We start from the raw sequence: 24,802 nt of genomic DNA on the forward strand, positions 1-24,802 counted from the left end.
CGAGGGGGGACGGCGTTTCATTTCCAACTGGTTAGGTTTATTTGGAAATTAAAGAGATTTCTGTATTTTATCCATTCAAAAGACTACAAAAGCGATCCCAGTTCTGCATATGCGATATAGAATAAAAACGTAGCGGGACATTTGTGTCTATGTGTAGCTGCGCAATGCCGTCTTTTGTGATTGGCCATAAACCTGTAGACTGCAGCCACTGGAAATGCTTCTCTATCGGTGTGCGTCCTGCTCCTCACAACAGATCGTGAAAGCAGACTGCCGTTTTTGTCATTCAAGCTCAGATCTTCTCATTATAACAAAGTGTAGAGACTAATAGCTTCAGTGTGCAGTGTAGAGAGCTTCATTAATTATAATGGAAGTTTGTGAGATCGCGATGATGTGTGACAGCATTTTACTGATTATAAAGGGAGTTTGCAAATGTGAAATTGAATTTATACAAAAGTTTTATACATTTTTTTATTTTATAAAAATTTTCATCTTAAGTGACTTACATTTTAGGAACACTGTTGTCTGATTGTGCTCTATTTTGTCAACAAAAATAGTTCCAAACAAAGTCACAGCTGATCCGTTGTGCATCTCCAAGCAAACACTGCGGTGTTTCGTTTATGAACGAATCTAGTGAGTCAATGATTCAATGACCCATTCATAAAGGGAATCACTTGCTTCGTTCCTAAATGAATCAGCCCTTTGAACGAATCGATTGAATGAATGATTCAGTGACAAAAACAGTGACTTGCTGCAACCTACTGGTGGTTTCAGTTTCATTTTTAAAGTTTAAATTGAGTAATTTAAATTGTTTAATATTTCTATATTCAAAACTTTATATTTAAAATATAAATTTCATAGCATTGTTATTGTGAAATGCATTAATGCCACCTCTGCGTCTTGTCAAATAGTCTATAAATATTCGGTTACACTTTACTTGAAGGGGTGTGCATAAGACTGACATGACACCTTCATAATCATGACATGACACATGTCATGAATATGAAGGAGGTTTTATGCATGTTTATGACAACTGTCATTAAGTGTCATTCGCTCAGTTATGTCATTTTTAATGCAAATATGACATTATTTGACCTAACCCTAACCTAACCCTACCCCTACCCTTACCCCTAACCATAGCCCATAACAAAGACATCTCAAACAATGTCATCTTTGCATTAAAAATTACATAACTGAGCGAATGACACTTAATGACAGTTGTCATAAACATGCATAAAACCTCCTTCATATTCATGACATGTGTCATTTAATATTTAATATACATGTGGCATACATTTAATAAAGTTAGAGGCATTACAAAGGTTAAAAAAACTTTTAAGGAGTCAAATATCGCTCTATAATAGGAATGGTTAATTTCTGTCATCGATCTGAAGGTGTTCCTAATTTTTTGTTTGTTTTTTAAGTAAGAGCACAAACGCTCCTGAAAAGAAATGTTAGTGTAGAGTCCTTAAGAATGTAATGTTACCTTTTAAAAACTAATTGCAAACGTTTATGCTAAGTATAAACTATTAAATATAATCTACAAATCATGCAATACTGTACCACTGAATAAGAAGTGTTTTGAGGGCTTAGCTAAACAGGCCAATTAGAGACAATTACTAATCATTCTGATTTTTTATTAAATCATTCTTTCATTTCACTAATCAAACTTTTTTTTAATTAAACACAAGGGGTCATTAATGATGTTTACATTATAACATGCAAATTCACACACAAAGTATATTTAATTTGGCCAGAATTGCAGGTGCCTATATCCAAGAAGGTTTAGAGAAAATATGAAATAAGTTTAATGTTATCATAGATTATAAACGGTTTTATAATGAATTTAAAAGGGATTTGTGTCCGAAATTTTAAGATATGATTGCTAAAAAAATTATTAGTATTATTAGTATTAATTATTAGTTATCTTGTTTTTATGTTATAACATACATTATTAAACAATAGCCTATCACAAGAGCAAATCGGTTGAGTAAATGATTCTGTGACTCACTCATGAAGTGATTTGCCACCACATAGCCTACTGGCGGTTTTAGTGTCATATTTCTATATTCAAAATTGCATTTTTAAAACATTGAGCACAATAATATTTATGTAGTTGTAATTGTATCGATTCAGATGTTGTTACTGATTTTATTTGATTGGTAACAGCTCTATTAACAGTCTTATTATAATTGTATTTGTTGATTAAATATAAGCCATTTCTCAGGCAGTAAATGAAGATCTTTCAGATGAATTCAGTTTAGTCTTGATCTTGACTTGGTCTCACACTTCCCTGGTCTTGTATTGGTCTCAACTTGGTCTCAACACACTCTGGTCTTGGTCTCGGTTTAGGTGGTCTTGTATTGGTCTCAACCCCTCAAAGTCTTGGTCTCAACACACTCTGGTCTTGGTCTCGGTTTAGGTGGTCTTGTATTGGTCTCAACCCCTCAAAGTCTTGGTCTCAACACACTCTGGTCTTGGTCTCGGTTTAGGTGGTCTTGACTACAACACTACCATGTGCCTTAGCACTCAGTGACCCTGCTCTGTGACTTTAAGTGGCCTTCTGGAGTCCCTGTTCCACTTTTCAATAATACCATAGACCGTGGAATATGAAATATCACCATCAGGCCAAGTCCATTGGGGATTTACACTGTATTTACTTATAGGTATGAGTCTCAAAATGTTCTGTTCACACAGCAGCTTACAACAGAGGCTTGAATACGGTCTGTATGAGCGTCCAACTGAAGTCAAGCCATATTCTATTCTATTGTGACACACAACTCATATCTGCAAGTTACCGAAACCACGCATGAAAACCCGCAACAGATGTGTGCGTGCAGAGCGGCTCTCTCACACTGTATGATGTGACTGATAAGGAGTCCAGAACAGTTCTATTCTAAACAGGGTAACCAAACAATTAATGAACCTATATGAAATTGACTTTTAAAGTGAAAAGTGAGTGAGTGAAGTGACGTGGCCAAGTATGGTGACCCATACTCAGAATTAGAATTAGTGCTCTGCATTTAACCCATCACACACACACACACACACAGGTTTGTTTTTATGGTTTATGGGGACTCTCCATATGCGTAATGGTTTTTATACTGTACAAACCGTATTTTCTATTGCCCTACACCAACCCTACCCCTAAACCTACCCCTTACAGGAAACTTTCTGCATTTTTAGATTTTCAAAAAAACTCATTCTGAATTATTTATAAGCCTTTTGAATTACAGGGACACTGAAAATGTCCTCATAAATCACCTTCTCATTGTAATACATATGTCATACCCATGTTATTATACAAATTTGTGTCCTCACACACTCACACACACTCACACAGAGCAGTGGGCCATTTTTTTGCTGGGTCACCCAGGGAGCAGGTGGGGGTTCAGTGCCTTGCTCAAGGGCACCTCAGTCGCTGTATTGAAGGTGGGAGAGAGCGCTGTACATTCACTCCCACCTACAATCCCTGCCGGTACGAGACTCGAACCCACAACCTTTGGATTACAAGTCCGACTCTTTAACCATTAGGCCACGACTGGGGACCATCAACTGTTTGGTTACATTGTTCAAAATACATTTTTTTGTGTTAGGCAGAAGAAAGAAATTCATGCATGCAACTTGAGGGTGAAGAATTGTCATTTTTGGGTCAATTATCCCTTTAATGCAGGTACGTCAGTTTTGGGCATTACACCCTGATATGTAGTTGATTTGCAAGGTCATGTCAATAGATTTAAATTTCGGTTATTTTAATTGGAAAACTTTAACGGTGTTAACAGCACCCCCGCATGAGTTATTGCAATAAAATGTCAAATAATATTTTATGATCAAAATCAAATCGTTGATATTGTTATCCAGTCTTGCTCACTAGGGGGGTTTCAAAACACTCTTTAACACACCTATGAGGAACTATGATGAAATCATGAGTTAAACTACCACTGATTGGGTTGTTCTGACTAACCCTTTATGATGTTAAAACAAACGTTGTACATGCTTGATGTGAAATAATCAGAAACAAGCTTAAGAGAAATAAAAACCTGATTTTATTTTAAAACAAACACACATATCTCTTGTATGGGGAAAGACAAATGATTATATTGCAAAATACATTAAATTCATATTTTTTTAAACTTGGTGTGTTAATGCTTTTACAATGCATTTACTTTGTAGTGGTCTGTCTTGGGATGTTTAGCCCGAGTCAGCCACAACAACGGCCACAAATGTGACCTTACAACACACAGCATGAAAGCACAGTTTCCATGCCATTCTTAAAAATCTATATAGCATACAATAAATATCTAAAATAAATAAGTCCGTAATAAATAATCCTTTGAATATAAAAAAAAAAAACAGATGGCAATACTGCGGAGGAGAGTTTCAGAGTCATATTCTTGCATTGCAGGATTCAAAGAGGTAGTGGAAGAGAATAATAGTCTCTCCGACTGCTTTGTTACGAGTTTTCTGAAGAATACAAATAATTGGTATTAAAGGCATGCAGAAGAACACATTTAATATTGATTCAACACTGAATGAAAATATCAACTCACCTCATATTCCCGTTCACTGGCAGTTTTATAGTTCTTCTCGAATTCCTTAAAACGCACATGGTCTACGAAGTCGAAGTTTTCCTGTAAAAACAGAATGTTTAAGTACAAAGCACATAATGGCTGGTCAGCTGGTTGAAATGCTCAAACAGCTTTTGAAAACTTACACAGTGTGGCTTCAAAATGTGTGCGATCCTCTGCAGGTCAGACCTCACAAAACGAATGTGTGGGTACTTTTTATCAACATGCTCATCTGCGTGCAAGATGTGCTTTAGATAGTAATTCAGGATCATGGCGTTGACACAACAAGAATTCTCATCCTGGAACAGAGATAATAATCATTTTTAACATTAGTTTAATGCCATAGCACTTTACACTGTTAAAAAAATAAAATAAAAAGTTGTAAATGCAACTAAGATTATTGGAGTATGTTTTACAAGAAAATACAATTGCCTTTCTTCTTTAAAATGTTATATTTAATTCAGTTTTACTTGTTTCTTTGCAATTAATTGTGAAATTTACTAGCAATTTCGAAGTGGAAATGGTTTCACCACCAGTAAGAAATCTATTTGAAATCAAATCAAATGTGACTATTTATTTGATTAGTCTCTAGTACATAGCCTATTCCATTGCTACAAATATCTGTTCTGTTGTTATTACTGTTCTGTAACTTATTGTGAATTTGTATTGAATTATAGACTACGGTTCCTTTCAGTTCTATTTATTAGAACATATTAGTGTCAAAAAAAATTTGAATGAATAAATAATGACTATAGTATAGCAAATGAATAAGTATTAGCATGTAAAGTATAATGATTATTGAACAGATACTACATACTCCAAAAGCCACTCAAAAAAAATCAAACAAACACTGATCACTATTGGAAAAAGTGCAACTAGCTAGTGACTAAGTGCCATATATATATATATATATACATACACACACACACACACACACACTTTAAGGAATAAAGTACAAACCTGGCACTGGCGTGGTACCCTACTATTGATATGTATACTTTAGGTACTAATAGGCACCATTTAAGGGTAACGAAATTGCAAAGATGTACCTTTAAGGTTTTGTACCACCATAGTGACAGGTTTGTATTTTGGTTATGATTTAAACAACATACTTTTAGCATAACCTCGGAGAACACTGGAAGCAGTCTTGTTTCGTGGTCTGCATCTTCCAGCTGTGCCTGTGAGGGTTAATAAGCATACATGTTATACATTGAATTTTAAATAAACAAAATGATATGTTTATCAAATCGTTGCTCTTTCGTGTATATAGAATATACATTGCAACTGAGTCAACGAACCGTACATGTTTAGTCATCATGAAGAGGTCGTTCCAGGTGGCGGAGCTGTCTAAAGGTTTGGGGCGCGGGCGAGTGAGGTGCATCGCCTGGCCGCGCAGAAAGCACCAGCAGCACATCACAGCAAGCAGAGCTAGGGACTTCATCCTGCAGGCAGACTTGTGGATTCAGTGGTGTTTCCTCTTAGGTAGACTGTTGTTCCTCGCAGACGAGATTTGGAGTGCATGTTGTGACTCTAGAGCTTTTATATTCTCCTGCTTTGTCCCAGTTATTACCACTACGTCACTGTGGTATCGTCTCTTTACCTTTGGCGTAATCCCCCAACCTCTGCACCTGAGTTTATCAGGTCAAGCGGATCTCTGAGTAACCGTGCATGCTTCGTATTCGCTGACTGTTATGATTGCATCGGAAATTCGCACCGCAAATTGTCTGACAGAAATAAAGCTGCCAATAAGTACTGCAATAAGGACATATGGCAGGTGAAGAGGTCTGAAGTGGACAGAGTAACGTTAGCTACTTCCTGTGAATTTCCCACTCTGGTGAATATTATTAATTAGTGTGCGACAAAAATAACGCCTTTATTATGTAGTTCTTTCCATTTAACGCTGCTAGGAGACATTGCAATTACCCATTTCATCGTCAGCATGTTCATATAAGTTTGAAAGCTGCAGCCGACAGGAAAATTATTACATCATAAAGCAAATAGTGTTGTTAAATTCTGTCAGGATGTGTTTGGGGAAGCTGTCGACGCCTGTGAGAGGCTCAATAAGGAAGGTTCACGCTTGTATTCATTACGTCAAACTAGATAATAGCCTACATGTTGCCTACATTGACATAAAAGGTCCGTATAATTATGAATTTATTGAAGTTGTATAATTGACTGACGTCAAATACAAACCTCAAGAATGTTATTGTTGCAAAATTGTTCTTTAATAAAACAATTCTATTAACATTGTAACCAAAGTTCTATTGATCGGCTCTAAAATGAAAGTTAGGAAGCCATATAATTTATAATCGCTAACCTATAAAAGCGTATCGATTTTCTAATACTGTCTAATTCTATAGCCTACATTTTATTTAAGGGAAAAATTGAGGCTATAGGCTATATGTTGATTCAGTCATATGGTTCAGTAGTGGCTGGATTTATTGAGTTCATTCAGTAGCCTAACTCAGTGGTTCCCAACCCTGGTCCTTGAGGCACCCCAACACTGCACATTTTGCATGTCTCCTTTCTCTGACACTCCATTTTCAGGTCTTGGAGTCTCTACTAATGAGATGATGACCTGAATCAGGTGTGTTTGATTAAGGAGACACGCAAAACGTGCAGTGTTGGAGTGCCTCCAGGACCAGGGTTGGGAACCACTGGCCTAACTCATTAGACTGATTCAAGCCAGTAACAATGTTTCGGAACGATTCATTTCAAGAGTCATTTCGGACTAAACAGCTTGCGCTGTATGTTTTTTCGTGTGCATGTAAAATGCTGAGTACTGTTATAGTGCTTAGCAAAATCATTTGTACTGAACGCACAATATTGGTCTAGTCAGGGCCATAGCTGGGGCCCGATTGCAGGTTGTACCAGTTGGCCCTGTTTGAAATTGTTTAATTTGTATGTTCGTTCTATTTATTTATTTGTGCTATTTACACAATGTTTAAGTTTTTTTCAAGTTTGTAGGTGTCCAGGTACAGAAACTGAATAATCAAATGTAAAATAGCACTGTCTTCACTGTAAAAATTAAATATACAGTCAAACCTAAATTTATTCAGACACCTTCAACATTTCTCACATGATCACATTTTATTTGCTATAGTTTAGAAAATGGTAATAAAATATGACAATAACTCAAGAGTTAAACTCTGTCAGAATAAATTCATCTTGATAATGTCAGATAACTTTGATAGAAAGGTATGTAATGGATTACAATCAACCAAAAATTCAGACAGCTGTTAGTATGACAATATTTACACAACTATCAATACTTTGTTGACCAATTACCAAGCAATGCTTAATTTTGTTCAGTCTGTGGTGTAAAAAGGTCGCATTAGGATTTCAAGAAAAAACACTTAAGCAAAACATGGTCAGGTCAAAGTGTTTGAATAATTTTTGGTCCCATATTTTTTATCAATTTTACTGGTAGTCCACTGTATGAAGAATTTTTGGGTATAATATGTCAGTTTAATTTATTTAGCTATACTCACTTACATAAATTAACTATAGTGTCCTGCACCCACTTGTAAAAAAATATCAAAAATTATATCTGGCGTCTGAATAATGTTTGGTTTGACTGTGGATTAATTCTTGCTAAAACTACAAAGTAATTTAGTCAAGAGGAGTGAGTGAATTTCTTTCTTTCATTTTCTTGGATTAACATTAAGGACACCGACAGCAGCTAGTTGCTAAATTAGGCGCGGTCACTTTAAGAGACAATGGATCCATTATAATGATACACATCCGATTTCTTTCTCCACTGTTTACTTTCACTTAAGACATAACCGACCATTATTTTCGAGGATACTCTTCAAAACGGGTATTTTGACAATTTTTGTATGTTTTTTTCGGTACAAGAGCAAGAAAAGGAAAATTCGGTGTTCAAGCGCTTTGAGACGCGCCTCTCTGCGTGCGCCCTGTGCGCACAGAACACCGCGCACGGGTGCTGAATTGGGCTTTTCACATCTTTTTCTGTTTGCATGTTTAAACTGCGATTTGTATTTGTTCGTTCGGGTGCAGGAGGGTGCGAAGGAGAGCTCGGTTCGGTGTTGCTGTCCATGAGACGCGGCTGGATTAACATTAAGGACACCGACAGAAGCTAGTTGCTAAACAAAGACTAGTTGCGCGGTCACTTTAAGAGACAATGGATCCATTATAATGATACACATCCGATTTCTTTCTCCACTGTTTACTTTCACTTAAGACATAACCGACCATTATTTTCGAGGATACTCTTCAAAACGGGTATTTTGACAATTTTTATATGTTTTTTTCGGTACAAGAGCAAGAAAAGGAAAATTCGGTGTTCAGGCGCTTTGAGACGCGCCTCTCTGCGTGCGCCCTGTGCGCACAGAACACCGCGCACGGGTGCTGAATTGGGCTTTTCACATTTTTCTGTTTGCATGTTTAAACTGCGATTTGTATTTGTTCGTTCGGGTGCAGGAGGGTGCGAAGGAGAGCTCGGTTCGGTGTTGCTGTCCATGAGACGCGGCTCTCTGCGTGCGCACCGAACACCGCGCAGGTACTCAGTTGAGTTTTTCCGCGTCTTGTGTTTCACTCTTTTGAATGTTTAAATCGGCAAGGCTTAAAAACACGTGCAAATGATCAGCTTTCGTGACGATGCGCAGCAGTGGCCCGTCAACTGTCCTGAGCGTCTTTTTAGGCTGGCCTCAGCCAGTCGGTTGAGATTGCCGGGGCCCCCCCTCAGCCGTGGGCCCTTATAATCATCACTACCTTTCACCCCACTAGCTATGGCCCTGGGTCTAGTCATGTTAAAATGCAAGTAAATAAAATAAATTACAAATATTTGTTTCCTTTTAAATACCAGACTATTCAAAAAGAATAAAAAATTCAAATCACACAAAAACAAATCAGTGAAAGATTTTAAAAATGGGAGAAAAAAATGTACATGTTCACTTCCTGAGAAATTAATGGCCATTTTTCAGTCTATGCACAACCGATTAATGAGCTTTGGCACATTAGCTCTTTCCCCAGAATTCCTCTTTTCTTCTCTGAGCACGACCCAAGAGTTCAGAGGCCATGGAGCACGAGGCTGCTGATCTAGATGATATCTGAGACATCTTATCATCTAGATTTAATATGAAAGAGAAATTAATATATGTTAATATTTTAGATATTTTAAGATACTGCTGTTCCATAAATGCACAAACAGTGCAGACACACAATCAATGAAACCAGTGTTTTGAAAAGCATTAGCTGTGCTTGATATGCGCACCACATCAAAGGACATGTTGATCTAATTCCTGTTCCTACCAAAACTGCTAGACAGACATAAAAGCGTGAAGTAACTGTCACTAACTGCTTATGGCTGCTAATATTAAGAAGGTGATTTTACCATTATCTGACACACAGGAAGATTCAGCTTCAGGAAACACAAACAGCTCTGGCCGAAAAATTCCCAGGTTACCTACAATTGACACAAAGCAGATCATGTGATTGTGTAGTGAGTGAATTACATGAAACTAAATCACGTAATCTCCACTTTATACAGTGTACGTTTTGTCACGTAATATTTAAATTAACTGGTTATGTAAGTCATTAAGGATCAGATTATGCATTTTCACTTTTTACAATGTTTATACTGTCACCAGGTTACCTTTAATGCTGTATATGTATTACTGAATAATACTCAAATAATACTGGCAGGGAAAAATATATGCTCTCTTATGTTCTCCAAGGCTACATTTATTTGATCAACAATTCAATAAAAACATTCATATTGTAAAATATGATTACAATTTAAAATAAGTGTTTTCTGTTTTCTTTTTTTCCAGTGTAATTTATTTATTTGATGGTAAAGCTGAATCAAAAGTTATTACTCCAGTCACAAGATCCTTCTGAAATCATTCTGAATTATAATACATTTATAATTCATGTATTATATACATATAATACATGTATTATATATTATCACAGATGAAAATGCACTGCTTAGTGTTATTTATTTATTTATTTATTTAGAATCTGACCTGCCAGAACTAACGCTAAAGCTTAATTTTGGGCCAGTTGATGGAATGGGTTAAAAATCATATTTTACTCACAATAAAAAACTATATATATATATATATATATATACACACACACACACACACACATATTTTTTTCACTTCCTTTAAAGAAACATATACAATACAAAAATATGTTTTGAAGATTATTTAATATAATTTTTGTGGTGATCAAATTTATTGTTGAGCCCTGATATTGTCCTTATACATGCTTAATATAAATTTGTTATTGAATCAGCATAAATTCACATCATGCAACATTGTCACATCCGCTTCGAAACCCGTATAGAGTATGAATAAATGTGAAGGCAGTCACGCTCCGCTCCTAAAGCGCTGACTCAGAAAGACACTCTTGTCCCATATGGCGAGTCTTGCATGAAAGTTTTGCTGGAGATGCATTGAAGCACACTTGACACCATAACCTAAAATGAAGTACTTCTGTCTTACAAAAGTTACTTTGTTCTTACAGGGTCAGCATGTAACAAAAACTGCTTTGAAGTCTCTATAAAGTTTACATTCTAGCCAATCAATTTTAAGCACTTACACATTAAAATAAAGAGTTGAGCACTGAATTTACTGTCATGACAGACGCTGACCATGTTAAAACAAGGAAATCAGATCAAATTATTTACTAAGCAGCAAAAGAACCACGTGAAAGTTGCAGTTACAGTGTGACACTTATACAAATTGGGGGGGAAAAAGTGATGAGTGCTAACTAATAGCTTAAATAACACCTAATTAATCACTTATGTAATACTACAAATATTAATGGGACATCTTATTAAAAAACTTTTTGTCCCCCTCAGTGTCACTTGTATTTTAGCTTGTATTAATCTGTATTATTGGCTCCTCTGATAGATAATTTATTTGTCACTGATAAAATGAATGAATGAGTAAACAAATAAATAACCTCAGTTGCACTTTAGTACAGGGAATAACTGTCACTATTAACTAGTTGCTTATTAGCATGCCTATTATTAACATATTGTCTGTTTATTAGTATTTATAAAGCACATATTCTGCATAACCATATTCTACATCCCAAATCCTAAACTTAACAACTACCTTACTAACTATTAATAAGCAGCAAATTAGGAGTTTATTGAGGTAAAATTCGCATTTTATGGTTTGTTAATAGCGAGAATTGGACCTTATAATAAAGTGTGACCATAACCTCTGATAACTAAATAAATGTAAAATTAGTGGGGTTTTTTTACTTTTATTTCTAAGTTATACCTAAACATTTATCTATGATTTTATATAATCAGTGGGTGAGCCAAAAGTCAATACAGGATTACCAGACAACTGAAAGCAAACAAAATCAACCATCAAAACCACAGACAACTTCAAAGTTCCATATATGCTGACAGATAACATCTTGCTGACTGATCCACCACATGCACACACACACAGACAGTTCTTCAAGAATAGGTCCACCGGGATACCACCATATAGTCTAACTTTGAATGAGGTCATACAGTACATTTTGTGAGAACAGACACACACATAAGCAAATGAGGGTCTCTCTTGAGACAGCAGCGGCAGTGAGAGGATGGATGCAACAGGCGGAACAGTTACCTCATGATACCACTCGTGAAAACCTTCACACTCCTGTAAGATTAATAATACAGACCAGTAATTAGAGAAACTGCCCTTCTGTTTCCTAACAGCTCTTCCAATTTAACCCATCACAGCTCAAGCTTTCATGCAATGTGGTGTCAAAATTGCTCCTGAATTAAGACTTCATTATATCTGGTCTTTGATTAATTGCTGTCTTTTAAGTCACCCTTTGTGTACATTAAATTAATGTTATTTAACCTAGAAATACATAAACAATATTACGTGGGAAGATCAAAATCATTTTAAATAAAAGAGGCAGTTAAATTTATTCATGAATATTAATGACATTACTGGATTAATAGATATTCATTCTTTTATTTTTTATTTACTTATTTTTACATTTTAGCATTTTAAACTATTTTCTGTGGCCTTTTCCCCAAGGATTGTTTTGGTTTCCAGAAGCTCACCTCCTCATTTGCAGTTTTAATCTTCACCCATGCTCCATCTCTGTAACTATATTGGAGGGGAGAACGAAAGTTGGATCTGTACTCAGTTTTCCCTTTCCTGTCAGGCAGACAAAGACGGACACACTGGTAAATACTTTTGTGGAATTTGTGAAAAATCTAAATGTAACCTGTTGTATATCATATGGACATTAAAATATATGTGTGGTGCTTATGTGATGCTGATGCAAAATGTGTGAAACAGGCCTTGTGAGTTTTGTTTCTGTATTGTTTTCCTAGTCCTGTACAAAAAAATAAAAAATACAACAGTCACCTCATAACATTGGGCGAATGGTCTCTCAGAGCGCAGGGTGACCACACTTCCTGTTGCTGTCGTCGATGGGTGACTTCCTCTTCGGGGCTTGACTTTCTGCTCTGTTGTTGCTCCTTCTTTTTCTTCTTCTTCTTGTTCCCCGTACTCTGGCATGGCGGGCATTTAGGCAAAAGCACATAACAAACCACGTCAAAGGTGCAAACATTTTCTTAATGTATACTTCCTTACTATACAATGAGGACTATGCATATAGAATGTGTGAAAAATTACGAGGAACTAACACGTTAGTGAAACTGGTTTATCCCGCTCCATAGTAATGCAGTGATATTTGGAAAGTCTGTGTACATTGACGTATGTGACAAAGCTGAATGTAGATATTTCTGTGTACCTTCTCTGGGGTTGTGTTATCTACATCAAGCTGCGGGACCTCGTGTTGTTCAACATCTCGCCTCAGGCGTGGTGGTCTGGGAGGAGGTGATCCTTTGAAATTTCTCTTGTACTCACTCTCCATAATTACTGGGTTTGATTTGAAGGGTGGGATGGCTCTGTTGGTACTGTACAACATCTAAAACAGACATTAAATAATTCAAAACAAAAAAGGAGTAATGACCCTGATGACTATGGCATTCTGATAACAAGATGCTACTCAGAAAGAAAGTGTTCTTGCTCTCTATATGTAATTATTGTTAGTTTAATATAAAGTATTTTAAATAAACAGTTCAATATATATACAGTATCTCACAAAAGTGAGTACACCCCTCACTTTTCAGCAACCATTTTAGTATATCTTCTTAAGGGACAATACTATAGAAATGAAACATGGATATATTTTAGAGTAGTCAATGTGCTGCTTGTATAGCAAGCACTAAAAAGAACTGAAGATACAGCCATTATTGTCAAAATAGCTGGCAACAAAAGTGAGTACACCCTAAATGATAACAGCTGTATGTCATTTAACCATGCAAAACCACATGTCCTATTCATCATGTTCATGTTTTTGTCTGCTTGACAGGACCATACAAATTTGTGTATCTTGTATTAGAGCAGTTAAAATTAGGTGCTTTAAGTACAATTCTCTCATACTGACCACTGGATGTACAACATGGCACCTCATGGCAAAGAACTCTCTGAGGATTTGAGAATTAGAATTGTTGCTCTCCACAAAGATGGCCTAGGCTATAAGAAGATCTGTAACACCCTGGAACTGAGTTACAGTACAGTGGCCAGGGTCATACAGAGATTTTCTAAGACGAGTTCCACTCGGAACAGGCCTCGCAAGGGTCGATCAAAGAAGTTGAGTCCTCGTGCTGTGCGTCAGGTACAGAAGCTGGCTTCAAAAAACAAGACGCATGAGTGCTGCCAGCATTGCTTTAGAGGTTGCAGAAGCGGGAGGTCAGCTTGTCAGTGCTCAAACCATACGCCGCACACTGCAACAAGTCAATTTGCATGGCCGTCGTCCCAGAAGGAAGCCTCTTCTAAAGCTGGCTCACAAGAAAGCCCGCAAACAGTTTGCTGAAGACAACCTGTCCAAGAGCTTGAATTACTGGAACCATGTCCTGTGGTCTGATGAGACTAAGATAAACTTGTTTGGCTCAGATGGTGTCCAGCATGTGTGGCGACGTCCTGGTGAGGAGTACCAAGGAAATTGTGTCTTGCCTACAATCAAACATGGTGGTGGTAGCATCATGGTCTGGGGCTGCATGAGTGCTGCTGGTACTGGGGAGCTGCGGTTCATTGAGGGAAACATGGATTCCAGTATGTACTGTGACATTCTGAAGCAGAACATGATGCCCTCCCTTCAGAAACTGGGCCGAACGGCAGTTTTCCTACACGATAACAACCCCAAACATATCGCCAAGATGACAACTGCCTTGCTGAGAAAACTGAAGGTGAAGTGGCAGTGATGGTGATGGAGTGGCCAGATATGTCTCTAGACCTGAACCCTTTTGAGCACCTGTGGGGCATCCTCAAGTGGAAGGTGGAGAAGCACCATGTGTCTAACATCCAGCAGCTCTGTGATATCATTATGGAGGAGTGGAAGAGGATCCCAGCAACAACCTGTGCAGCTCTGGTGAATTCCATGCCCAGGAGGATTAAGGCAGTGCTAGATCTTTATAGCATAAGTATCGCACATTTTGCATTTGGTATGTTATACAATCTGCATATTCAAATGAGAGGTCTAGGAAATGATCTGTGATTTATCAGAAAAGCCATGCTTAACCCGTGCTTAATAACTAGCTCTTATGTGACAACTGGATAATCTTGATGCCTTTTAATCGGCGCACAAACTTCTTCAAGACATAACAGGAAGTAATTTATCGACGGTAACTTGTAAAGGGTTTACCGTTTAAGTCGTGTCTTAATAAAACCACATAATGTTCTATAAGTGTATCTATTTGTTTTCGGCAACGCGTAATCTATATCTTACAAGGATTCGTATTCATGTATATTTAGTTACCTAAATGTAAACACCCAAAACAAATCTCAAAACTGAAAGCATTTTTGCAGCCTGCAGCGCGCGCTCTCTGTTCCTCAAACAAATGACGTCGCACGAGCGCGTGCACCTTCAAATATGGTTGTATTGTGTTATAAACAATTTAATATGTAATAAATAATTTAATTAACATACCTTAAAGCGGACAGGCATTTTGAGTCTGAGTCTCAGTGGCGACTAATGCACAGAGAGATCCATGAACAAAAGAAGTGTTTTTGTTACACGCTTGAGATCAGATTCGGTTCAGGCTTTGCTGTTACCTTGGTGAGGGCTGCAGCGTCCCACGATACGCGCATGCGCACGACTGTAAGCCGATTTGTTATGACGCTGTACTGCGCTGTGTGTGTATGTGTAGTATAGTGTCTCTTTATATGGGTCTCAATCATTCATCGCTGAATCGCTTGCAGTTAGTCCAGAACACAGCCGCGAGGTTGCTGACTGGTACTAAGAGGAGAGAAAGCATTTCTCCTGGCCTAGCATCTCTTCATTGGTTACCGGTGCAGCATATGATCCATTTTAAGATTTTATTATTTGTGTATAAAGCATTAAATGATCTAGCCCCATCATACTTGTCCGAACTTCTCAGCTATCAGCAATCCTCTCGCTCTCTCAGATCCTCTGATAAACTTTTCTTGCATACACCTCGCTCTCGCTTGAAATTGAAGGGGGATCGGGCTTTTTCTGTTGCCGGTGCTCGACTATGGAACAGCATACCTCTGGACATTAGATCTGCGCCTTCCCTTCCTGTTTTTAAATCCCGCCTCAAGACTGTAATCTGTATTCCTTGGCTTTTGGATGAAATGTATGTTTGTGTATATTAATGTGTTTTGTATTGATTATGTGTTTTTGAGTCATTTCTTTTTATTCTCTTAATCTCTACATTTACATTATTGGTATATGTACAGCACTTTGGCATACACTAGCTGTTTTTAAATGTGCTATATAAATAAACTGACCTTGACCTAGTGTCATTTGTTATGTTACTCCCATTGATTAGATTAGATTTTCTTTGTGGTAAAGTTTGTGTGATAAATTAAAGGGGGGGGGGGGTCTGGTCTTTTCAGCAAAACATCCTTTCTCACAAATAAAAGAAGTATCCTTTAAACTTAAAACGTATACAAAAAGAGCTGACATATATATATATATATATAAAGCGTCTGCTAAATGACTATATATATATATATATACGAACATTATATTTGGTATTTTGCTTCAGATTCCACAAAAGATCAATATTTCAATTGTTTTTCTTGGCAATTTTTCCATTCATGACTGCACATGCACAAACTGTAAACATAACTTCTCTGTCATCTTGGAATAAATGAAAAATTACAAGAAAGCTATGCTTTTGGGTTTTTCATGTAATATTGTTCTGTATTACATCAGGTTAGTGTCATGGTCATGTTTTCCGCAATGAAAGTGTAATTAATGCTGCATTTAGTTTACTAATTTATTACAGTTATTTTTTATTACATCTGTTTGCTTGTTTGCTTATATTTTGGGGTTACACTTTATTTTAATGTGTCCTTGTTACAGTCTAATTATACATTTAAGTACTGAGTAATATTAATCAACTACATATGTGACCCTGGACCACAAAACCAGTCATAAGTAGCACAGGGTATTAGCAATAGCCAAAAATACATTGTATAGGTCAAAATTATAAAATAATTTATGCCAAAAAATTATTAGGATATTAAGTAGGCTAAAGATCATGTTCCATGAAGATATTTTGTAAATTTCCTACCATAAATATATCAAAACTTCATTTTTGATTAGTAATATGCATTTCTAAGGACTTAATTTGGACAACTTTAAAGGCGATTTTCTCAATATATATATATTTTTTTTGCAACCTCAGATTCCAGATTATTCAAATAGTTGTATCTCGGCCAAATATTGTCTTATCCTAACAAACCATACACCAATGGAAAGCTTATTTATTCAGCTTTCAGATGATGTATGAATCTCAATTTCAAAAATAATTTACTCTTATGACTGGTTTTGTGGTCCAGGCTCACATAGGGTTTGGCTTAGGGTTACTTGCATGTAATTATGCATAATTAAGGTTTACTAAGTAAGTAAGTACATGTAACGTGTAGCAAGGACACCTTAAAATAAAGTGTTGCTTTTGTTTGTTTGCTTGTAGCTGACACTGATTATTGTGTTTAAACAGCAGATGCTTTTCTAAACAGTTTAGAAAAGCATCCCGTAATAAACATAAATACATTATAATTTCGCCACTACTACTAACTTACTTACTAACTAACTAACTTACTAACTAGCTAGTGGCTTTAAATGACAAGTAGCGTAATGAATGGCTAAAACAGCTAAACCTAAACCTGGCATATTTAGAAAAGCATCCCGTAATAAACATAAATACATTATAATTTCGCCACTACTACTAACTTACTTACTAACTAACTTACTAACTAGCTAGTGGCTTTAAATGACAAGTAGCGTAATGAATGGCTAAAACAGCTAAACCTAAACCTGGCATCAGTTAAAGTAAGGTAATCCAACCATTAAAATTCGATGCTGATACGCCATTCATCACTTTTACAAATAATGTTCAGTACAAGGATGGCAGCACCTTTCCGCGAGAATTTGCGGGTCTCTCAAATTTGGGGACGTGGCAAGACGTACCCAATAAGACGGCCTCGAGCGATGCATCAACCGATTGTGTGAAGCCTCGGCGCTGATTGGTTTCCCGATGCCCTGTAGCCAATCAAAAGAGAGCGCGATGAGTTCTGCGCATTTTTAAACAACGGGTTGCATCAATACACCAATACATCAGGGGTTTGTTGTGCTGAAGTGGCCCAATGGCAGTGAACGGACTCCACTGTTTGCGCTGTGATTGGATCGCTAGTCCGAAAAACGGTGTGGCACAGGGGTGTGCAGAGTAAACCAAAGACCCTGTATTGTGTCTGGGATTCTCGGCCTCGTATTAAATCTAGGTATGTTTGTATTTTATACACGTTTTGATACGCTTTTGCATGTTTGGTCTTTAGTAATGTGTTTGACCACTGCATTGACTGACCGTGTAACGTTGTAATGCCGAATCACTTAAAGGGACCGTTAGTATTGAACGTTAAAGGGATAGTTTACCAAAATACTACATTTTTCGTCATCATTTGCTTACCCCAATGTTGTTATAAATGTCTATGACTTCCTTTCATCTGTGGAAATCAAAACTATAATGTTAGAAGACTGACAGCCCCAGTCACAATTCACTTTCATTGCGTCTTGTTTCGTACAATAAAAGTGAATAGTGACCATCTCATCTTAAATGTGCTGTAAGGTCATTTTTTCCTTTGTTTGTGCTGCTTAGATTATCTGATCATGTCTGTTATAATTGTTGGTTAACAAGTAGTAAATAGCTATTGTATAACGTTACTTTGAAAGGCAGGAACATCTAGCTGTTTCTTATAAGTTACTGTAAATCCTAATGAAGCTGTTTATGTAATTCTAATATGTGATTTATTTCTGGTGTGACTAATTACTGATTGAGTCTAAAATTATGTAATATTGTTAGGATTGTTATCTTTCCCTAGTTGTTACACACATTTACACTGACGTTCAAAAGATTGTGGTCAATATTTTTAATTTATTTATCTTTTATACACTTTATACAATTCATTTTATTCAGCAAGTACATATTAAATTGGCCTAAAGTGACAGTAAAACATTTATGATGTTGTAGAAGGTTTCTATTTAAAATAAATGTTTCTTCCTTGTATTCATCAGTGAATCCTGGTTTCCACAAAATATTGATTGGCACAACTTTTTTCAACATTGATTGATAATACGAAGCTAATCAGCATATTAGAATGATTTCTGAAGGATCATGTGACACTGTAGACTAAAGTAATGGCTGCTGGAAATTCAACTTTGACATCACATGAATAAATGACAGTAAAATATATCAAATTAGAAAATAGTTATTTTAAATTGTAATATTTCACAATATTACTGTATTTTTGATCCAATAAAGGCAGCCTTGGTGAGCATAAGAGACTTCTTTCAAAATCATTAAACAATCTTACCAACCCTAAACGTTGAACGATAGTGAATGTCGCACTTCTTGCTCAAACATACGCAGTGTTTACATTCACTGATTCAAACAGACCTTGAAACACGTAAAAGTATGTTTGCACGTTGGATTATTTAAACGTTGCCACATCAGAAATTCCTGTGATCAGTATTTATTTTAGTGGAATTTGGTAAGTGTATATATATATATATATATGTTAATATTTGCTCTCTCTTTCACCAGAGCTTATGTGATGAAGATGGAGATTAGGCCTCTGTTGATGTGCTTTGCTCTGTGCGTGGTCTACGCCACCAGCAAACCCACAGAAAAGAAGGACGTAGTGAATGTCGCACTTCTTGCTCAAACATACGCAGTGTTTACATTCACTGATTCAAACAGACCTTGAAACACGTAAAAGTATGTTTGCACGTTGGATTATTTAAACGTTGCCACATCAGAAATTCCTGTGATCAGTATTTATTTTAGTGGAATTTGGTAAGTGTATATATATATGTTAATATTTGCTCTCTCTTTCACCAGAGCTTATGTGATGAAGATGGAGATTAGGCCTCTGTTGATGTGCTTTGCTCTGTGCGTGGTCTACGCCACCAGCAAACCCACAGAAAAGAAGGACCGTGCCCACCACGATGCACCACTGAGCAGCAAAGAGCATGACGACGGCACAAACTTTGACTATGACCACGATGCCTTCCTTGGGGAGAATGAAGCTAAGACGTTTGATGACCTGACCCCAGAGGAAAGCAAGAATAGGCTTGGGTAAGGATTGTGCTGAGTGTTGAGGGGGATTTAGTAGTGATTCGCACCAAGAAGATGACCGGAAGTCATTCATTTTCATTGCGAGTTGGTCATTTCAATATGAAATAAATGATTAAGAGTAAACGCACTCTTCTAGTTAATTTATACCTCTATGTTTTTACTCTTTTTGTGCTGCCTTTCAGTAAAATTGTGGATAAGATCGATGCAGACGAGGATGGCTTCGTCACAGAGGCTGAGCTGAAAGCATGGATCAAAAAGGCTCAGAAGAAGTACATCTATGACAATGTGGAAAGACAATGGAAGGATTTTGACATGAATAATGATGGCATGATCTCCTGGGACGAATACAAGAATGTCACATATGGCACCTACCTTGGTAAAAATGCAGTCTGTTTTTATAAACAAGGTTAAAGAATTGGTCACCCAAAATGGAAATGTACACACACACATGTAGTTCCATACCTGTATGTATTTCCTTCTGCTGTGGAACATGAAAGATGTTTTGAAAAAAATAAAAAGGTTCATATAATGAAAGTTCAGGGTCCAGTGTTGTTTTGAACCCCACTGACTTTCATTTTATGAACGAAAACAGTTGAAACATTCTTCAAAATATATTTTTTACGTTCCACAGAAGAAAGAAAGTCATACAGATCTGAAAAAACATGAGGTTGAGTAAATTATGACAATTTTTATTTTTGTCTACCACTTTAAAAATATTAAGGTTAAGTGTGTGCCATATGTACATCAATTTGACAGTCACCACTGACAAGCTACTACTAAACATATTGTAGAAACTTAATATTCTGTAAAGCTGCTTTGCAACTATTTGTTTTGTGAAAAGCGCTATAGAAATAAACTTGAATTGCATTGAAAGTGTAGTTTTTATACCACTGTTGTCACCAAGCAGAATTGCAATAATAAGTATTTTAATAATCGTTTGTTCTAATAATTGAATCATTTGCACTGTCTGTGTTTTTCTAGATGATCCTGAGTCTGATGATGGCTACAACTACAAGCAGATGATGGCTAGAGATGAACGGCGCTTCAAAATGGCTGATGGAAATGGAGACCACATCGCTGACAAAGAGGAGTTCACTGCTTTCCTCCATCCTGAGGAGTATGAACATATGAAAGACATTGTTGTGTTGGTGGGTCTGTTATTATTGGCATGTCGGTTCTATCCCAAGTTAAAGTTAATGTGAAACCTGTTTGTATCCTATTTTTCTAATGTAAACTCAGACATACACTACTACTTAAAACTGTAGAGCGGTCATATTTTTTACAGAAGTCTGCTCTTATTTGATCAAAAACTCAGTACAAACAGTACTATTCTGAAATATTATTACAATTTAAAGTAACTGTTTCTATTTTAATATATTTTATCATATAATTTATTCCTGTGATGGTAAAGCTGAATTTACCATGACTCCAGTCTTCAGTATCTCATGATCCTTCAGAAATCATTCTGAGATGCTGATTTGGTGCTCAAGAGACATTTCTTATTATTTTCAATATCGAAAACAGTTGTGCTGCATAGTGCTTGTGCTTTTTCAGGCCTCTTTAATGAATAGAAAGTTCAGAACAAACAGGATTTATTTGAAACCGAAATCCTTTTTAACAATATAAATGGATTTACTCTCAATTTCTCAATCAAAATAAATGCATACTTGCTGAATAAAAGCATGAATTCCTTGCAAAAAAATGATAGTTGGTCATTTGAATGACATGTGTAATGGTGTAAAATGTTGGATGTGGCCTCATTTTATCCATTGGGAATTGGTGGCATCAAATGAAAGGAAATTTGAGGAAAAAAATAAATGACAAACATCCTTTTCCTTTATCATGTGCACCGATGCATTTTGGACATAAGACCAGGAACATGTATAAAGGACAATAACTGGATCATTTTGATTTTTATATAGTTACTAGGCTTTGTCTGGATTTTCTGTAACCTATTTCACTAATTTGTTCATTTTATCATTAGGAAACTATGGAGGATATTGATAAGAATGGTGATGGTTTTATCGACCTGAAGGAGTATATTGGTGAGTGAAATACGGTATTAGATATATTTTAAATTGAAAACTCTCTTACAAAATCTAGTCAACTTGCATTGCATAAAAATGTCAATTTGTCAGTATAGCTTAACATCAGTTGAATTTTCTTGAATATCAGGCGACATGTACAACCATGAGGATGAAATGGACGAGCCAGAATGGGTGGCGACAGAGCGAGAGCAGTTTTCAGAGTTTAGAGACAAGAACAAGGATGGGAAGATGGACAAAGATGAGACCATGGACTGGATCCTGCCGGCTGACTACGACCACGCAGAAGCCGAAGCCAAGCATCTGGTGTACGAGTCTGACACGAACAAGGTGAGCCAACCTTAAAAACTTACTTTGTCAGCTTTTCGTAAGTTATAACTGAAATCATTTCAACTGTCTGTCACACTGTCTTTCAGGATGGCAAACTCACCAAAGAGGAAATACTCAACAAGTACGATTTGTTTGTGGGAAGTCAAGCGACTGACTTTGGGGAGGCTTTAGTTCGACATGATGAGTTTTAATTCTTTTTACTAGTATAATAGATCATTACTTTTTAACTTGTTTTGGTAAATGGATATAATTTATTTTATATTGCTTCACCATAATACAACATTAATTCTTCAGATTTAGTTCACTTGATAGATTGTTTTAATTTTTTGCACACGGAAATGCATTCATGTTGACGCTACTTAAAGGGATAGTTCACCCAAAAATGAAAATTCTGTCATTAATTACTCACCCTCATGATGTTCCAAACCCGTAAGACCTTCGTTCATCTCCGGAACACAAATTAAGATATATTTGATGGAATCTGAAAGCTCTCTGACCCTCAATAGACAGCAAGGATCCTTACACGATCGAGGTCCAGAAAGGTAGCAAGGAGATCGGTAAAATAATCCATGTGACATCAGGGGTTCAACCGTAATTTTACGAAGCTACGAGAATACTTTTTGTGTGCAAAAGAAAGAAAAAAACGACTTTATTCAAATTCATCTCCTCCATGTCACCCTGTAGCGCCATTTTGGAGAGTATCCGCTGGACGTAAACAGCGTATGCTGTTCTGTGTCAGCTGCGCCACGCGGAGACAAATTGTTGAATAAAGTCTTTTTTTTTTTTTCGCAAAAAAAGTATTCTTGTAGCTTCGTAAAATTACGGTTGTCTATGGGAGGGTCAGAGAGCTCTCGGGATGCATCAAAAATATCTTAATTTGTGTTCTTAAGATGAATGAAGGTCTTACAGGTTTGGAACGACATGAGGGTAAGTAATTAATGACAGAATTACAAATTTTGGGTGAACTAGCCCTTGAAGGTTTTTTTTTTTTTTTTTCATACTGTAAAGTGCGTTAGCAGCATTTGTTCGATCGGTCTTTGGAATTGTGGTCCATGTACAGCATTATTACCATTTCAATAACTGTTTATTTTGTTTTTTAATGTGAAGCAGTTTATTCAGAGCTAGATTCAAGGCAGTTTTGTACCTGTTGCTTCTGATCTATGATCAGCTCCCCCTGCTGTTCACGGTTCTGCTCATTAGAATACTACGGTGGGCGTAAAGTGCAATGCAGATCACAATTCTGAAAACAAAATAACAAATTACAAACGCAAATGCAAGTCTAAAAAGCAAAATAACAATTCAGAAAGCACAAAAACAATTCAGAAAACACAATGACAAATTAGAAAACAAAATAACAAATTACAAACGCAAATGCAAGTCTAAAAAGCAAAATAACAATTCAGAAAGCACAAAAACAATTCAGAAAACACAATGACAAATTAGAAAACAAAATAACAAGTCAGAAAACACAACGACAAATCAGACAAACCGGAAAGGGTAGGTATAGTTTGAGACAGCGCCATTGGTTTAGGATTACTCACCGCTGACTGGACGAGACATCTGTCAATCAACTTGTACAGGAAGAACAGCAGAGTCGTAGTAGAAAGTTCGGAGATGGTAGTAAAGTAGCTCAGTTTAAATGTATTGTATTAATTGGAATATAAAATACGGGGTGTATATTTACATTTAGTTAAAAGTGGCCATAAAACATCAGCTCCAGTGGTGCAGATGGATAAGCGCGTGCCCTTGGCTTTTTGACGCGATCGACTGGGGTTCGATCCCACCTTTTGCCAAACTTTTATTTTTCTCCCTTTTCAAATCTCGTATTAGCAATAGATTATATTTACATTAAGTGAAAATAGCAGTATTTTTTAGCAATATCCTATTTACACTAAGTGCATATACCTATTTACACTATGTTAAAATAGCAGGATTTCTACTATCAAGTATACTACTTGTTGCAAATAGTGGCAATTATCTGCACATCAGTATTGTAGTACATTATAAAACGGTATGCAATAATAACGTATTGAGTGTAAATTATAATTTTAATTATTAAATGGATGCCACCTTATTGGTACAATAAAGCCCTCCCTATACCTACCCGATACTTTATTTTCAACTTTTTGATTATTTCCTTAATTTTTATTGAAAATAAATGCCTTTACGATGTGATACGAGATTTGAAAAGGGAG

General features: G+C 36.5%; 2 protein-coding genes across 3 annotated transcripts; one reads left to right on the plus strand and one right to left on the minus strand.

Moving 5' to 3' along the window:
* Window positions 1-11,874: 11,874 nt before the first annotated feature.
* LOC107587173 (nuclear protein MDM1-like) lies at window positions 11,875-13,514 on the minus strand. Its single transcript, XM_016274841.1, has 5 exons — window positions 13,317-13,514; window positions 12,929-13,074; window positions 12,619-12,715; window positions 12,096-12,202; window positions 11,875-11,896 (listed from the first exon to the last, which is right to left on the minus strand). Exons 1-5 carry the CDS (start codon window positions 13,491-13,493, stop codon window positions 11,875-11,877), a joined length of 549 nt encoding a protein of 182 aa, XP_016130327.1. The 5' UTR covers window positions 13,494-13,514.
* A 6,188-nt stretch (window positions 13,515-19,702) lies between these two features.
* LOC107587143 (calumenin-A) lies at window positions 19,703-22,980 on the plus strand. Of its 2 annotated transcripts, XM_016274800.1 has the most exons (7): window positions 19,703-19,767; window positions 20,065-20,232; window positions 20,415-20,608; window positions 21,214-21,380; window positions 22,217-22,277; window positions 22,408-22,607; window positions 22,694-22,980. In XM_016274800.1, the coding sequence occupies exons 1-7, from the start codon at window positions 19,709-19,711 to the stop codon at window positions 22,796-22,798; spliced, it is 954 nt and encodes a 317-aa protein (XP_016130286.1). In that variant the 5' UTR covers window positions 19,703-19,708; the 3' UTR covers window positions 22,799-22,980. The 2 variants fall into 2 exon arrangements, with proteins under 2 accessions (XP_016130286.1, XP_016130285.1); XM_016274799.1 differs by lacking the exon at window positions 19,703-19,767 and having other exon boundaries at window positions 20,000-20,232.
* Window positions 22,981-24,802: the final 1,822 nt, after the last annotated feature.

Source organism: Sinocyclocheilus grahami, unplaced genomic scaffold, assembly GCF_001515645.1.
Source record: "Sinocyclocheilus grahami isolate Dianchi unplaced genomic scaffold, SAMN03320097.WGS_v1.1 scaffold90.1, whole genome shotgun sequence".
Lineage (NCBI taxonomy): Eukaryota > Metazoa > Chordata > Actinopteri > Cypriniformes > Cyprinidae > Sinocyclocheilus > Sinocyclocheilus grahami.

Excerpts from the sequence above, each read along its gene's own strand:
- LOC107587173 (XM_016274841.1), bottom strand. The coding sequence starts at position 13,493 with ATGTTGTACAGTACCAACAGAGCCATCCCACCCTTCAAATCAAACCCA. Across the intron at positions 12,716-12,928 it reads CATTCGCCCAATGTTATGAG|GAAAGGGAAAACTGAGTACA; the intron begins GTGACTGTTGTA and ends TCTGCCTGACAG. Across the intron at positions 11,897-12,095 it reads AGACCCTCATTTGCTTATGT|TTGTCTGGTAATCCTGTATT; the intron begins GTGTGTCTGTTC and ends GTTTGCTTTCAG.
- LOC107587143 (XM_016274800.1), top strand. The coding sequence starts at position 19,709 with ATGAAGATGGAGATTAGGCCTCTGTTGATGTGCTTTGCTCTGTGCGTG. Across the intron at positions 19,768-20,064 it reads CTGTGCGTGGTCTACGCCAC|CAGCAAACCCACAGAAAAGA; the intron begins CAGCAAACCCAC and ends GGTCTACGCCAC. Across the intron at positions 22,278-22,407 it reads CGACCTGAAGGAGTATATTG|GCGACATGTACAACCATGAG; the intron begins GTGAGTGAAATA and ends CTTGAATATCAG.